Genomic DNA, 16,795 nt, shown 5'->3' with positions numbered 1-16,795 from the left:
CTGGAGGATGGTGTGGATTGCACTCTCAGCAAATTTGCGGATGATACTAAACTGGGAGGAGTGGTAGATACGCTGGAGGGGAGGGATAGGATACAGAAGGACCTAGACAAATTGGAGGATTGGGCCAAAAGAAATCTAATGAGGTTCAATAAGGATAAATGCAGGGTCCTGCACTTAGGATGGAAGAATCCAATGCACCGCTACAGACTAGGGACCGAATGGCTCGGCAGCAGTTCTGCGGAAAAGGACCTAGGGGTGACAGTGGACGAGAAGCTGGATATGAGTCAGCAGTGTGCCCTTGTTGCCAAGAAGGCCAATGGCATTTTGGGTTGTATAAGTAGGGGCATAGCGAGCAGATCAAGGGACGTGATCGTTCCCCTCTATTCGACACTGGTGAGGCCTCATCTGGAGTACTGTGTCCAGTTTTGGGCCCCACACTACAGGAAGGATGTGGATAAATTGGAAAGAGTACAACGAAGGGCAACAAAAATGATTAGGGGTCTAGAGCACATGACTTATGAGGAGAGGCTGAGGGAGCTGGGATTGTTTAGTCTGCAGAAGAGAAGAATGAGGGGGGATTTGATAGCTGCTTTCAACTACCTGAAAGGGGGTTTCAAAGAGGATGGCTCTAGACTGTTCTCAATGGTAGCAGATGACAGAACGAGGAGTAATGGTCTCAAGTTGCAATGGGGGAGGTTTAGATTGGATATTAGGAAAAACTTTTTCACTAAGAGGGTGGTGAAACACTGGAATGCGTTACCTAGGGAGGTGGTAGAATCTCCTTCCTTAGAGGTTTTTAAGGTCAGGCTTGACAAAGCCCTGGCTGGGATGATTTAACTGGGACTTGGTCCTGCTTTGAGCAGGGGGTTGGACTAGATGACCTTCTGGGGTCCCTTCCAACCCTGATATTCTATGATTCTATGATCTTTTTGTCACTATTTTGCAATGATTTAGCCTAGGAATGAATGGTTTAAGATGGAGAAGATGTATTCTGCATCAGGTGTTGGCTTTTTGAGGATCAGGTGGATTGATGCATTTTTCAGGGAGGTTGACACGTTAATTTCTTTAAAAGAAAGCTTGATTAGTGGACATACTGGTTTCCATGAGCCATAAGACCTACAGATCTATTCTGCAGATGCTGGCTTGAATATTCATCAGATCTTCTCTCTTTTAAGGGTTTGTGGTGGGGCCAAATTCTGAGAGGTGTGGGATGGTTAACATGATCGGAACGTGAGTAAGTTCAACAAGTTCCTCTTGTATACAGTTGCTCTTTTCTGCAAGTATCAGGTGTTCTTCATCAGGCCACTTGGTTCACAAACAGATGCTCCTTAACTGTAACTTGAGGGAGTTACCACTCATTAGGGTAGGTTAGATCCTCTTCTGACCAAGAGAAATGAAAGGAATAGTGCAGTTACTCACTCTACTGTATGCTGGCAGTCTTCAGGCCACACTAGGCTCACAAAGAAGCTGCTGCTTTTCAGCTGCAAGCAGTCACAAGCAGCATCAGCAGGGATAAGAAACTAAGAGACTGGGGCAGAAAGTAGTGGTGTGACAGCATTCCTGTGCCCTGCCTTCCAATACTTCCTTCTGCTCCCAGAGCTCCATGGCAGATGCTAGCATTCTTGCAACGTGCCCTACTTCCTCACAGATGTTCTGATCCAAACTTTGTGGATGCCTGGGTCAACAAGTTCATGGAGGATAGGTCCATCTATGGCTATTAGCCCAGACGGTCAGATTAAAGGAAACTGAAGATTTGACATCAGTCAGGGAAATCAGTCAGTCTTGATATCATATGATCCCAAAGAATAAATTTGTGTTTGAAAAAAGAACAAAAATTTAGAATTAAAAACTAAGGTCGCAATACAAACAGGGATGTGCTATATTGGAAACACTGAGATGTGATTGCTGAAGCTACCAACACCTATTAATATTTTAAATGATTGTTGCTATTAAAACATCAATTAAATAGCACCGTGCCATCCACCTGCACAATGTCAAGGAAGGTGAATGATGAAGCGCCAAGAGTAACAAAAATAACATTTTTAAAAGTAAGTGATGTACAGGCGGGAAGCTCCATTTACAGTGGCCAGGAAGGAAAAGTCAGGCCAGTTCTGGCAAAGCGAAGAGCGGAGGAGATAAATGTGTGGGGCTTTATGCAAACTGACCTGGCTTCTATTAAACTGGCTTTTATTCTATTATTGGAGGGGGGGGGGGATAAACTATTTCACTGACCCAAGTCTCCCTTAGCAGCTCAGGACCTGGCTTGAGGAAGGGCAACGCTGCCTTAAGAGCGCAGCCCTGGGAAGCGGGTGCTGAGATGCCCCGTCCTGCAAGGGTGGGGGGAGCCCCGCTTCCCCCCCTCACTTTGTGCAGCCTCTGCAGGCAGCCCACCCCGCCGGGGGTAACTGTTCCCCCTCTGCCACCGTCTGGCAGCGCCTCGACCCCGGCTCCTACCCGCGGCCCTGATTGCGGCTCCGCTCTTTGCCCTGCCGCCAGCTGGTTGCCCCCGCGTCCCCCCGGCCGAGCTGCGCCCTGTGAGCCCGCGGCCAGCAGGGGGCGCGCTGCCTCCCCCGCCCCCCCCCCCAGCCCGCGCGCGCACCCGCACGGCGGGCAGCGGCGTCAGGAGGCGGCACGGAGCATGCGCCGAGCGGCCGCGGCTCATGGCGAGCCCGGCTCTGAGCGGCTCCGTGGAGCGTCTGAAGCGGCGCTACCTGCGCGGGGAGCCGGGGGTGAGAGGCGCAGCGGCGGCCAGGTTTGGGGGGAGCGGGCGGGGCCGCTTGGGGGTCAGGTCGTGAGCTGCTGGCTCGGTCCTTGGGCCCCTGTGAAGATCCCGGCTCCCTGGCAGCGGCGTGTCCCTTCCCCCCCATGCGGAGGCTCCCGCTCTCTGTAAGAAGCCCCCGAGGCACCGGCCGCATCCGTGGGGCACGAGGAGGGGTCCCGCCCCCAGCCCGTGGCATGGCGCGGTGGGGAGCGGGGTGCGTTACTCCTTTTAATCCCCAGGTTCTCCCCCTGCTCCTCCCTCGCTTACTGCTGAACCTTAAAAAGAACAAAAAGGACAGGAGGACTTGTGGCACCTTAGAGACTAACACATTTATTTGAGCAGAAGCTTTCGTGAGCTACAGCTCACTTCACGAAAGCTTATGCTCAAATAAATGTGTTAGTCTCTAAGGTGCCACAAGTACTGCTTTTCTTTTTACGGATACAGACTAACACGGCTGCTACTCTGAAACCTGTGATTAAAAAGAACAGGAGGACTTGTGGCACCTTGGAGACTAACGCATTTAGTTGAGCCTAAGCTTTCCTGGGCTACAGCTCGCTTCATGGGATGCGTTCCCGATGCAGTGAGCTGTAGCCCACGAAAGCTTAGGCTCAACTAAATGCGTTAGTCTCCAAGGTGCCACAAGTCCTCCTGTTCTTTTTGCGAATACAGGCTAACACGGCTGCTACTCTGAAACCTGCTGAACCTTAGTTACTTCAGAGAGAAAGAAGCGTGGCGTGGCGCGGCGTGGGGGCTAAGGCGGGGGGGGCATTTACATTAAGGGAATTTGGTCCCATTGAGGTTTTGTGTGACGCTCCCTTTAGGTGGTTGTCCTGCGTTGGGTCTCCCCTTCAGGCTGTGGCACGATTGCGTGGTGTGGCATTGGGAACGTGCACCTCCTTGTGGGCTCATTCTCTCTTCGTGGGCAGCTGGTTAAAATAGGAGTGTGTGGAGCACCACAGTCGGCTCAACGCTTTGGGCAGTGAGTGAGCCCTAATGGCTGTGGGACATGGGGCGTAATCTATTTTAGGGTACTCTAGCACCCATTACCATATTACCGAAGGCCTTACTAAATAAAGACTCAAACCCATGTAACAGTAAAATGGAAAGTGACTGCTAGTGGCTGACTTGTGACACAGCAACATAAGTGGGTTTTGAGAAGGCATTTGAAGGAGGATCAGTTCAGGCAGGTCATTTCATGCATAAGGACAGTGTTGAGGAAAGCAAAACATATGTGGTGGCTGGGTGGGGGTGGAAAGTGGCAGGAAGACCATGGATAAGGATGAGAGACCAGAATAATGAAGGGCCTAGAAGATTAGGAGAACTTGATATTATGGATAGAGCCCTGCAAATTTATATCTGCAGATGCAAATTGGTATCCACGGAGCTGCAGAGCTCTATCAGGAGCTGCAGCAGTGAAAGCAGCAGCCTGGCAGGCCATTGCTCCCAGGAGCCAGTGCCCTGTGCTGGCAGCTCCTCCAGCTTGGCTGTATCATCCCCAGTCCCACACTCCAGGCTCTCCAGCAGCTGTCCCTGGTTGTGCTAGTGCTGTGGGCTGCGCTGGGGGCAGTTTCCAGTAGAGGCCCGCAGTTCCACAGATACTGATTTATATCCGCTGATATTTGCATCCATGAATATAGATTTTGTGTCCACACAGAGCTCAAATTATAGGTGGGATGGAGAGATTGAAAGAGATGGACAATGTGGGTTAGAGTAATGGGCAGTAAGAGATAATTCTAGCAGGTGCAGTTTGTATTGGTTGAGGGTGAGGTGGAAAGATACTGTTGTCAGGCCAGAGAGGAGGAAATTGCAGTAGTCAAGATAAGAGATTAGGGCCTGGTTGAGAGTTCTAGTTATCTGGACAGAAAGAAAGGTCAGCTATTAGAAATGATGTGTAAGAAACCGACAATTGGGAGAGAGCCTTGGAGCAAGAGAGCAGGAAGAATTGATGTCTGTGAAGTTAAACATCTAATTGATGGAGAGGATTGTGATGTTATCAACAGTTGACAATAAAGGGGCAGTGGAGAGAGTTGATGTTGAGCTAGGGCCATATTATAGAGGTGGGGAGAGCTGTAAGTAATGTGTTTACTATATTAAGAATGCTTAACACTTTCCATTCTTGGGACCTTTTCTTTGAGGAGCTCACACACCTTTATTGTTTGCCAAAAGCCTTTGATATTTGACCGAGGGAATACCTTCAGGCTACCCATTTACCTTTTCTTTGTCCCATGAAATTCAGTTCAGCTTTTGCCAAGATATGAACTATTAAAAATTGACACATCCCTTCTCTCACTTGCATGCCCCAGGAAAAACATTGGCAGTGTGCCCAAGTAATTAAACACGCATACATTCTAAGTCCAACATCATGCCAGAGCGACAATAGCAAGCTGTACTAGCTGGGAGCAGCCAGAGTGGATGGGGCAGGTGGAGAGGAGAGCTCTCCAGATTAAAGACAAATGGATGGCCCCAGTGGCCCATTCTGTCCCCTTGGAGCATCAGAGTGGGGTAGTAATCAGGCTGGGTTTCTTCACCCCATAAATCCACCTGGATCCACCTCCCCAGTCTCCCTCCCCAACCCCCGGGGCACTACGTGGGACTGGAGCCCTTCCAACTCCCAGGGGAGGATAGAGCAGTTTGGCTCCCCACTGACAATCTCCTGGTTGTGCTAGTCTGTCCTCCCTCTGGGATAACAACCTTCTGCTGCCTGGTGATGTAGTTCTGTAGCTCAAGTAGTACCAATCCATGCTGCAACACTGAATGTTCAGAGTTCAACCTCAGTTTATGATGCCTGTTGGAAAGGGGAGAAATGTTATAGTTGCACATAATATAATTTGTTTTTACTTTTTTTCCTTGAGAAATAACACGTAGAGTTGCAAGCAAAAATTACCTTAAAAGAACATTATTGAAGTTGGGAAATGCTAGATTTACAGTTGTCTGTGAAACCTCAGTTCTGCTCCTTTGTGCATATGTGTTATAATTAAGGTTAAGATTCTGTCATGGGTATTTTTAATAAAAATCAGGGACAGGTCATGGGCAATAAACAAAAATTCATGGAAGCTCGTGACTTGTTCCTGACTTTTACTAAAAATACCCTGGGGCAGGGCAGGGGTAGACAAACAGAGCACTGTTAGGGCAGTGTTATGCTTAAGCAAAGCATACGAGATCTTTTTATAGGGAAAAAGGCAACATGCTGCATTTATTGAGAGTACAGCAATTAGCATATGCTTTTTAGACACACACACACACACGTTTATAGTTACCAGTGCAGAGTCTGGATCAATCTAGTGGCCAGCCAGATTGGTTGCAGAGAGGAGCCAGGCTCTGCTGGTTGCGATCCGATGCTCCTGGAGTTGTTGACAAGACGAACCAAAAGCCCCCTGGCAAAGCACCCTGTTCTTGTAGTCCTTTTTCTCCATCTGTGGATTTTGCTGTGTCAGTTTATGACCGGTTACTCCTTAGTGGGTGTTATTTTTTGATGGCCCAAAATACCTCCAGGAGGGTCATCCTGTCTGGTTTTGATTTAATTAATTATTTTGTGTTTTTAGGGTGCCAGCCTTTACATCAGGGTCGTCAGTCTGCCCCTCCTCAACCATGGATGCGAGTTGATGGTTCTCTGGTGTCTTTAAGTCTCTTCAGTTTCTTCACTCCTCCTCCCTTGTCCATCTGGTTTCAGCAATGGCCTTCACACATTATTTTTTCCTGATGCATGCATTCCTCATTCACACAAACAGTTCTTTACAGAGGCCTTCAAAAGGTAACAAATAGCAGTGTTTTATATTAAACAAGAAAGATGACATAAATTAGGCCTCACTAAATTTTGCAAGTATCTTTTCTTACATTGGGGCCTAGGCTTCGAAATTCCTCTAATCTAATTAACATAGACACAGACAAGATCCTGTCTATTACTTGCAAAGCATGAATAAAAAGAAAATGGCTAATACTAGTATCCACTATCCTATTCATTTATTCTAATACCTTAATTCTTACTGTAAAACTTACACTGTATATAACCAAAACATAACCAATTATATAGCACAGTACCCACAGTACAAGACCAGGGAGGCTGACCCAACCCCAGCTGCTGCTCTAGTGGGATGGGGGGCGCTGCTCTGGCGGCCCTGGGGCTGGCAGCTGCTTCAGCCCTGCCCCAGAAGAAGTCACTGAAGTCCTGGAAAGTCAAGTAATCTGTGATGTCTGTGGCAGAATCATATCTGTAGTTATGATACAGTCTTTGATTACATGATCACATACTATTTTTTTCCACAAGAGCACAGACTGAATGCACAGTAGGGCAGAATGAGGGTTGCAGGAGCCCCCTTAAATCTGGCATTTCTTAACGTTCAAGTGCTTGAATTTGCAACCTAATGATTCTTTAATGTAAGTTTTTTTTAATTTGTATTACTATAGGTTGATGGCAAGATATAAGGTAGGAAATGTTAAAGTGAAAGGCTGAAATGTAGGACTTGATGGAGTTCTTTCTACGGTTACCTAATCTACTTATGCCTTTTTACTTGAATGGCTCTTATTACTGTTGTATTTGAGGGTCTCTCGAGTTTTTAAAAACAGAAATAATGCTAGCAAGCTTTCATTTTTAGTTTATGGGGAAATAGCTTGATTATAGGTTTTTTGTTTGTTTGTTTGTTTGCTTATGTTTGTGTGAGGTTTCACTTACATTTTTGTTTAGGAAAAATCATCCTCTGCTCAAAGCAAATATTTTTTTAACAGCAATTCCTTAGTAAAAGCACTATAAACCGTAAACAGATACATTGTAATATACATTATAATGGAATTAAAAATAGTAGGGACTTTTTTTCTGTTTTCTCTTAGGATTGTCTTTCAGGTTCATTACAGACCAAATGTAAAAAAGGAAGCTCCCTAACATACACAGGTAATACTCAAAAACATCCTTTTTGTTGTATCTTTGTTAAAAGGGACATCAATTCAAATGCACTATTCTTTAAATTTATCTTAAGAATTCCTGTGCTTTGGGGGAGTAGTTTTATATTCTCTCCAAGTGTATTTTAAGTAGGCAGACATTGGGTAATGTTTGTGAAACTCTGGCACCAGCCTGGAATTGTATACATATATATGGATTCTACACGAGTACTCTAGGAAATCTGCTTATGTTGCAGATGCGGGTGGGTTGGCAAGAGAGGAAATGCTAATGTATCTTCCCTGTGAGAAGGAGGGCTGCCGGTAAGGAAGATGTAGGTAAAAAAAACAGTATTGCTCCCACGATGTCTAAAAAGAAAGCTCTGCTAGCTGTGCATTAAAGAGAAAACTAGTAGCAATAACCTTTTGGGGGAAGGCGAAGGTGCAATAGAGTCGTAGGCTGTGTCTGCACTGTCACTTTCAGTGCTAAAACTTTTGTTGTTCAGGGGTGCGATAAAGCTTGTCTACACTGCCCACATCACAGTGCTGCCATGGCCACGCTGTAACTTGGGTAGTGTAGACATACCCTTATTTTCATCCATAGAACGAAAATCAACCACATGCGCACCCCACTCATGGTAAGTAAGGTTCTAGTATATATGTACGGCAATCTTTCTATGTAAGTTTGAAAAGGGGAGGATTGGCTATTATTGGGGTGTGACAGAGGGAAGCATTTGGTTATCACTGGCACATTTATGAGAACGGGCTGCCATCAGTTGGATTGTGTGGGATGGAGTATGTGTCTTGTTGAGAGGGGGTTGGTTTGTGGGAAATTCTTTGAGGTGGGTGGAATTGGGTAGCTCCCTATGTGGCAATATGTTGCTTTTATAGCCATGTACACAGGGCTATCCTTAGGGGTTCGCCACCTGGGCAGCCGCCCATGGTGCCCAGTGGTCAAGGAGGCTCTGTGCAGCAGCTTCCCCATGTGGATGCAGGAGAGATTGCAGGGGTTAGAAGCTGGGATGCAAGGGAGCACCCGCGGGGACAGCGGAAATGGGGGCTGGGGCTCCAAAATACAAGTTCCTCTAAGGCACCATTTCCCCTAAGGCTGGTCTTGCATGTACAGTACATGCAGGTGCCTAGGATTGCTGACTGGAGGAGACACAATTAAACATTTCATGATGCAAATTATTTAAAAAAAAAAATGAAAACAGGAAACTTAAAATCTTTTTTAAAGTTTTAGTTTATATAATCCTAAGATATTTATATATATTCACTTTTTAAATGTACAGATATGAACTTAATGGTTACCATGCAGGTGGGGTTCCAGAGAAATGCATGTTGCCATGCTGATGCATATGAAAAGCAAGTAAAAGGCTATGTGGTTCAGACTTCAAATTTGTACAGCAATTAACATGAATGCAAATTGTAAAACTTCAGGAAGACAGATGTGACTTGAAAACAAAGTTGAAGTTTCTAAAATGTTTTTAGTAACAGAACTAAGCTTTTAAAAAGATTCTCAAAAATGTAATAAGTTGAAAGTTCTTTAAAATTGACTTAATTGTTTTAGAAACACAAGGTGGATGAGGTAATATCTTTTATTGGACCAACTTTTGTTGGTGAGAGACACAAGCTTTTGAGCTTACGTAAAACTTTTCTTCAGGTTTAAATTTGTTAGGACTTAGTTTTTTTTAGTCATCTATAAAACTTTTCAGTTTTAAATTATTATTAAAATACAATTTAGCTAGTATTTTGTATTTCTCTAATTTTGATTCCTTGTCAGAGCTTGTTCTAATATGTTATGATTTGGGGTTTTGTTCTCTTAAGCAATAACCCTTACAGAGTACAAAATTTATTAATTAAATCATTCTGGGTTTTTTTTAATGTGTGCTTTTCAACAGCAAAATGAAATATTTAATATTTGAATTATTTTATAGGTAACTTGGACAGTTCATCAGATAATTCAATTATTCCTTTGTCCATAAAATCTTCACAATCAAAAAGTACCCACAGTGGAAGAAAGCACTATAGCAAACCTCTTAGTGACTTGTTCAAGAGTTTCAAAAACTTGGATTGGTAAGAGCTGACCCCTCATTCCCTCATCTATCCTTAGACCCCTTTTTCTTCCTCCCATCCTTCCCTTACCCCAAAATCCAAACAAATCATGAGTTAATCCTTAATACATTATGTAGGATTTTCAGACTGATCCAGTAGCAGGTTGCCATGTGCAAGGTATAGCTTTCACAGTTTTTGTATACTCATACTTTTGTGATCTGTAAGAATCAGCTTCTGTCTGACTAATGTAATAATATGAATAGGGCTGTCAAGTGATTAAAAACATTAATCGTGATTAATTGCGCTGTTAAACAATAATAGAATAACATTTTAAAACATTTTTGCATGCTTTCTACATTTTCAAATATATTGATTTCATTTACAACACAGAATACAAAGTACAATGCTCACTTTATATTTATTTTTATTACAAATATTTGCATTGTACATTTTTCAATTAAAAAAAAGTATTTTTCAGTTCACCTAATACAAGTACCGTAGTGCAATCTCTTTATCATGAAAGTTGAACTTACAAATGTAGAATTATATACAAAAAAAACTGCATTTAAAAATAAAACAATGTAAAACTTTAGAGCCTACAAGTCCACTCAGTCCTACTTCAGCCAGTCACTCAGACAAACAAGTTTGGTTACAATTTGCAGGGGATCATGCTGCCAGCTTCTTGTTTACAATGTCACCTGAAAGTGAGAACGGGCATTCGCATGGTGCTGTTGTAGCTGGAGTTGCAAGATATTTACATGCCATATACACTAAAAATTCATGTGTCCTTTCATGCTTCAACCACTGTTCCAGAGAACAAGCGTCCTTGCTGATGACATGTTCTGCTCGATAATGATCCAAAGCAGTGCGGACCGACGCATGTTCATTTTCATTATCTGAGTCAGAGTCCACCATCAGAAGGTTGGTTTTTTTTTTAAAAAAAAAAATTTTTTTTTTTTTGGGTGGTTTCGGTTCTGTAGTTCCTGCATCTGAGTGTTGCTATTGTAAGACTTTTGAAAGCATGCTCACATCTCATGTCTCACAGATTTTTGGATTTTTCAGATTCTTAAAGCTTGGGTCTAGTTCCGTAGCTATTTTTAAAAATCCTACGTTGGTACCTTCTTTGCATTTTGTCAAATCTGCAGTTAAAGTGTTCTTAAAACAAACACGTGCTGGGTCATCATCGGAGACTGCTATAACATGATGTATATGGCAGAATGCAGGTGAAATAGAACAGGAGACATACAATTCTCCCCCAAGGAGTTCAGTCACAAATTTAATTAATGCATTATTTTTTTAACAAGCATCATCAGCATGGAAGCATGTTCTCTGAAATGGTGGCTGAAGCATGAAGGGGCATATAAATGTTTAGCATAACTGGCACGTAAATACCTTGCAGCACCGGCTACAAAAGTGCCATGCAAATGCCTGTTCTCACTTTCAGGTGACATTGTAAATAGTAAGAAGGCAGCAGTATTTCCCATAAATGTAAACAAACTTGTTTATTTTAGCGATTGGCTGAACAAGAAGTAGGACTGCATGGATTTGAAGGCTCTAAAGTTTTACATTGTTTTGTTTTTTGAGTGTAGTTATGTAACGAAAATACCTACATTTGTAAGTTACACTTTCATGATAAAGAGGTTGCAGTACAGCATTTGTATGATGTGAATTGAAAAATACTATTTCTTTTATCATTTTTACAGTGCAAATATTTGTAATAAAAATAATATAAAGTGAGCACTGTACACTTTGTATTCTGTGTTCTAATATAAATCAATATATTTGAAAATGTAGAAAAACTTCCAAAATTTTTTAATAAATTTCAATTGATATTCTATTGTTTAACAGTGCAATTCATCACGATTAAATTTTTTAATCATGATTAATTTTTTTGTGTTAATCACGTGAGTTAACTGCAATTAATCGACAGCCCTAAATGTGAACACTGATTTTGGGTAGGGAAGTTCATCCACTTACTTGAGATAACTATATGTGTAGGGCTCAGCTAGTGGGATGCAGGGATTAAGATATATAAGGGAGTAAACAAGTGACGAGGAAGGGAAACAGCTAGAGTTAACAAGGTAGTCTTAAATCTATTTTACAAGACTCCAGAGAGTTTTCATGCCCCAACGCACCAAGCTGAAAGAGAACATATATCACACCTTTTATTTTTCTTCTCTGGATATCCTGTTTGAAAGAAAAAAAGTTGTGCTTTGATCTGTTTTAAAAGTGGTTTAGTTGTTGCATGCAAATAAGGATTTGTTTATGAAAATAAGATCGTTTACTTGTTCCCCAGGTTTTGCTAAGTCATCAATTTCATTCTTTGACTGTAGTTAATATCTTATTTTATAAGTGCTTTTCATTCTGAAGGGATCTCAAAGTACTTTTCAAATTACTTAGCATTATCTCTTTGCATTCAGTCAAATGTAAATATGCTGAAATGAGAAATAGTTATATTTGTATGCAAATCTTCTTTACATTACATGCATAACATTTTAGAATGGCACTGAATAATTTCAGATTCATGTCATCCATTTGAATTTTTTAGCTTTGATGATGAGCTGGATTTGCTCTATGATTCAAGTCAGCTAGAACTAGAGGAAGAGGTCATTGTAAATGTCTCTGCAACTGATGCAATTCCAAATACAGTCACGTACTCATATACAAAAACAGGTAATCAGAAAAATATTAAATTCAACTTCAATTTATCACAACTTTTCACTTATTTGTATGAAAAATAAAAGCTTTATTCAAGTTTCAACTGAATCTTATTCATAATACAATTAATAAAACCTGTAATTGAGTAAACTATTTTAGTTTTGAGATACAATGTTTTAGTAGATCTAGTCATAATTGTATTACACCTCTTTCCCGATATAACGCGATCCGATATAACATGAATTTGGATATAACGTGGAAAAACAAAAATGGTTTTCTGTCTCATCTACAACATACAGTACTTTTATTCTGTTTAATCCCCGTTTATACATTCAATGATTACCGTGTATATATTCAATATGATGATTTTACAAGTCTGCCTTGGATCAAAAGTCAAAACAGAAAGCCGAGCGCATTACAGCATTTTTAAACTTTCACTCCGATCTTCATTGCATAAAAAAGTCTTGTCTGCAAGACTTAAAGTTATAATGTTCACAGTTAAAATCCGTTGATAGTTTAAAACCACTGAAAGTTTAAATTCGTTTTGCGGACAACAAACCGTGTGCGAGGTGGTAGCTAATTTTCAACGGCCATTATAATAAAAACGGCCTTTGTATTTATAACCATGACTAATTTCTCAAAAAGGAGAGTTCAGTCTAACTTCGTCATTGACTAACCTGCTGCTATCTTGCCAGTTTAAAGTTGTTACAAAACCATCCATGGTCGGCACCTTGGCTCTTAAAATGTGGCTTGTGTCAAATTACATATATATAGTACGTTGTCTGTACAAATGTGCATGTATGAAAGTGGTGGAACGAATGTGCAACAGTGAGAAGGCAGGGTAAACGTATGTTGCCTGCCCATCGTCCCATTGGGCGTTCTCATCTCTCCCGCCTATTTTAATCTCGTTTCTAAATTGTGTGCAGTATAGACTAAGCTTAAGTTGTCTCACTAGTTGTATTTTTGAAACATTGTAACTCTGCGCTGACATTTTCTAAACAATTAAAAAAATTGTTAGCATTAATATTAAAATACCATTGATGTGATGGCAAGTAGTTCACAGCCACAGAAACGAAAGGCAAAGACGGTCAAAGAAAAATTGGAAGCTTTGTACAGACTGAAATCAGGAATGAGCCAAGCGAAGGTCTCAAAAGAATTAGGAGTGGGGGAATCAACATTAAGAGGGTGGAACAGAGATGAGGAAAAATTACAATCAATGCTAGGTGAACTGGATGAAAGTGAAGGCCGGGAAAGGAAGTGCCTAAAAACTGCCCAGGATAACCAACTAGAAAGAGCAGTATTTACGTGGTTTACCCAAGAACACTCTGACGGTACGCCAATTTCCGGTGACGACATAAGGAAACAATCAGAGAAATTGAAGAAGGATCTCGATTTTAGATACTCGGGCGAGGACGCTTCTTCACAACAAGGTAACGAATTTAAAGCTAGCAGTGGATGGCTTAATCGTTTTAAAAAACATCATGGCATACAGCAAATCAAAATTTCAGGAGAGATGCGCTCCGCAGATATAAAAGCTTGCGACGAATACCCACTAAAGTTACAAGAGATCATCATCGAGGGTAGCTATGCTCCAGAGCAAATCTATAACGCTGATGAAACTGGCTTATGTTACCGTATCCTACCGGTTAGAACACTTGCTTCTAGGACAGAAGAACAAAAGGCTGAAGGTTTTAAGGTGATAAAAGAGAGAGTGACGATACTTTTCTGCATGAATGAAGCCGGTTCACATAAACTTAAACCTCTGTGCATAGGCAAATCCAGGTCACCGAGGGCTTTTCACCATAAGAACATGGATTCGCTTTCATTAATTTATCACCATTCAAAAAAATGCTTGGATGACATTGGATATATTTGAGGAATGGTTTAATAAATATTTTGTACCAGCTGTCCGGAGCCACCTATGCAGACAAAACCTGGAGCCAAAGACATTGCTCCTACTTGACAACTGTCCCGCACAACCCCCAGTTGAGACCTTAACCAGCAAAGACGGGAAGATAAAGGTGAGCTACCTTCCTAAGAACACGACGTCCAAAATACAGCCCCTCGATCAAGGCATTATAGCCACATTTAAAGTGAACTATCGTAAAGTCTTAGTAAAGAAAACTGTTGAGGACAACAGTAGCATAACGGATGTAATCAAGAAATTGAATTTGCTGGATGTATTTAAATTAGGCGAGACAGCCTGGCTAGGAATCACTCCGTCAATGATGAAGAAATGTTGGCATCTTGGTCTCAAAATTGCTTTTGTCACTGAAAGCGAGAACAACCAAAATGAGGAAGAAGACAAAGATGAGAACGACTTTGAAGGTTTTACGGAAGAAGAGGCCATGGAGGCAGAAGGAGACTACAGGGAACTTACGGCTCAAAATGGGATAGCTGATGTTCAAGAGTGGATGGAGGTGGATGCTATGTGCCCAACCTATGAACAACTTACAGATCTAGATATAGTTCATAATGTTGCCCGTCAACCATCTGATGCCTCAGAAAATGTGTCTAACCCTGAGGATAGTGACGAAGAACCCTCGAAGCCACCGCCCAAAGCTGCTGATGAGGTTCTAGGGTTAGAGATTGGTCTTAAGTGGCTAGAAAGCCAGGATGTGGATAGACTGCAAATACTGCAGTTAAAATCCATAACTGACCTGGCAAAGAAGAAGGCTCGCAGTAGCATGAAGCAACCAAGTATAACAAGTTTTTTGTTTTTTTGTTTTTTAAATTAAAAATTTTTTAAGTGGTGCATCTTAAATAAAAGAGCATCTTGTACACCAAAAAAAGGTATTTACCATTTTATCAGTGTCTTTAAAACTTGATTACTTTACCTTTTTTAGCTTCATTTTTAACCTTTTCTATAAGTAAAAACTCCCATCTCCAAAATGTTTTCAAACTATTTAATAGTTAACAGTTCATATTACTTAGCCAACTATGTTGTACGTAGATTAAGTGACAGTGGCCCATGCTCCTATTTGCTAAAATACCAAAATCCTTTTTTACAACAATTTGTAAGGATGTGTAATTAAAAACATTTTCTGATATTTTATGTGAATTTTGCATTTTCCTAAGCATTACACGCAAACATACACATTACATTACAAATGATTGATGTATGATGAAACCTAGCCCACATGGTTGCATTTAGCATTGTTTAGTACCTGTGTTGTTAATACAGTGTATCTTTTAAGTAATCTTATAAAATAATTGTTGTAATTAAAGAAAGGAGATACAATTTAACCATTGTAGAACAGATTTATTTACAGTATACACCATGTGTGTTCTAACAAAAATGATTTGCTGACTATTAATAACGGAAATGCTCAAGGCCAAAGCAAGTCCAATATAACGCAGTTTCACCTATGACGCGGTAAGATTTTTTGGTTCCCAAGGACTGCGTTATATCGCGGTAGAGGTGTATATATAAAAAAGACAAATTCTTTTCTGAAAGATTGGTCTTTTTAAATCTCCTGCAATGCAGTTCTGATTGTTGTTCATTATGGATCAAGAAATAGAGAAAAAGAAAAAGCCAGCCATTATTAACCCTACTTTCAGTTTTATAAAATGAAACATTTTCAATGTTAAGAATAGGTGGTCTGATTAAATAAGACTGTTCCAAGACATTATTTGACTTCCACATAAAAACAGCTCTCATAATGTTCCTTTATGTTCTCCCACCATCACCAAAAGAATCGGTCAAAACACTGAGAAATAGTGCTTAATAGCTATACTGTGCCTTCAGTCTGCGCGTAGATCTTCTAGTGATGTCTGTTGGACTTGTGTGTAGGCTAAGGGCATAATTTATGTATAAAACTGCACTGATCAGAAAACTAATAATAATGGGCCAAAATGAATCACAGGAAATAGATGATAAAGGTTTTGAACAAATACTCATAGTGCCTCAGGAGATACTCAGACTAACTTTTCACTTTAGTACCTAGTATACTGCTATTTAATCACAAAAGCCTAAAATGTGTTTCTGCCTTAATGTAACAATAACTGGTCATCTAATTTATTAATCTAAAGTACAAGAGCAACTTTTACAAAATGTGTTCTTTTCATTTCTTAGATGTCACCCTACCATCCAATTTGGCTCCAAACACAGAAACTTGTAGTGATCATGATATCAGTAGTGGTCTGGTTAGGAAGACTGCGAGCAAGCCTGAAAGTCAAGTATTGAGTGGTCAAAGATTAATACCATCTCACATCAACCAGATTTATGATGAGCTATATGTCATACATCAGAAACTGCAGGTAGGAACTGGAAATGACTTTAGAGTATTACTAGATAATTTTCCTCAGAAACTCAAGATTAGTGAATATTCAAAAACTTCTAACGTATTAAGTCTGTCACACTCCCCTTCCCTTCCTAACTTTCTTCCCCCAACAATTACATATTGATTTTTTTTAAAGCTGCTCTCCTTATCATTCTACAGTAAGCCACTG

At 41.1% G+C, this 16,795-nt stretch overlaps 1 protein-coding gene across 4 annotated transcripts in view; it reads left to right on the top strand.

The window, feature by feature from the left end:
- Positions 1 to 2,613: 2,613 nt before the first annotated feature.
- Positions 2,614 to 16,795, top strand: part of CCDC138 (coiled-coil domain containing 138) — a 76,787-nt gene continuing 62,605 nt past the window's right edge. The window contains exons 1-5 of one of the 4 annotated variants that reach the window (XM_038386817.2): positions 2,614 to 2,729; positions 7,586 to 7,646; positions 9,568 to 9,706; positions 12,234 to 12,358; positions 16,419 to 16,603. In XM_038386817.2, coding sequence (XP_038242745.1) covers positions 2,661 to 2,729; positions 7,586 to 7,646; positions 9,568 to 9,706; positions 12,234 to 12,358; positions 16,419 to 16,603 — 579 coding nt within the window. In that variant the 5' untranslated portion in view covers positions 2,614 to 2,660. Of the gene's footprint in view, positions 2,730 to 6,260; positions 6,513 to 7,585; positions 7,647 to 9,567; positions 9,707 to 12,233; positions 12,359 to 16,418; positions 16,604 to 16,795 lie in introns of those variants that run through there. The other 3 variants (XM_038386819.2, XM_043509289.1, XM_043509337.1) reach the window with 3 other exon arrangements.

The sequence above is a fragment of the Dermochelys coriacea genome, chromosome 1 (assembly GCF_009764565.3).
Source record: "Dermochelys coriacea isolate rDerCor1 chromosome 1, rDerCor1.pri.v4, whole genome shotgun sequence".
Taxonomy (NCBI): Eukaryota; Metazoa; Chordata; order Testudines; family Dermochelyidae; genus Dermochelys; species Dermochelys coriacea.
The sequence above is the reverse complement of the archived record's forward strand: the minus strand, read 5'-3'. Positions and strand labels throughout refer to the sequence as shown.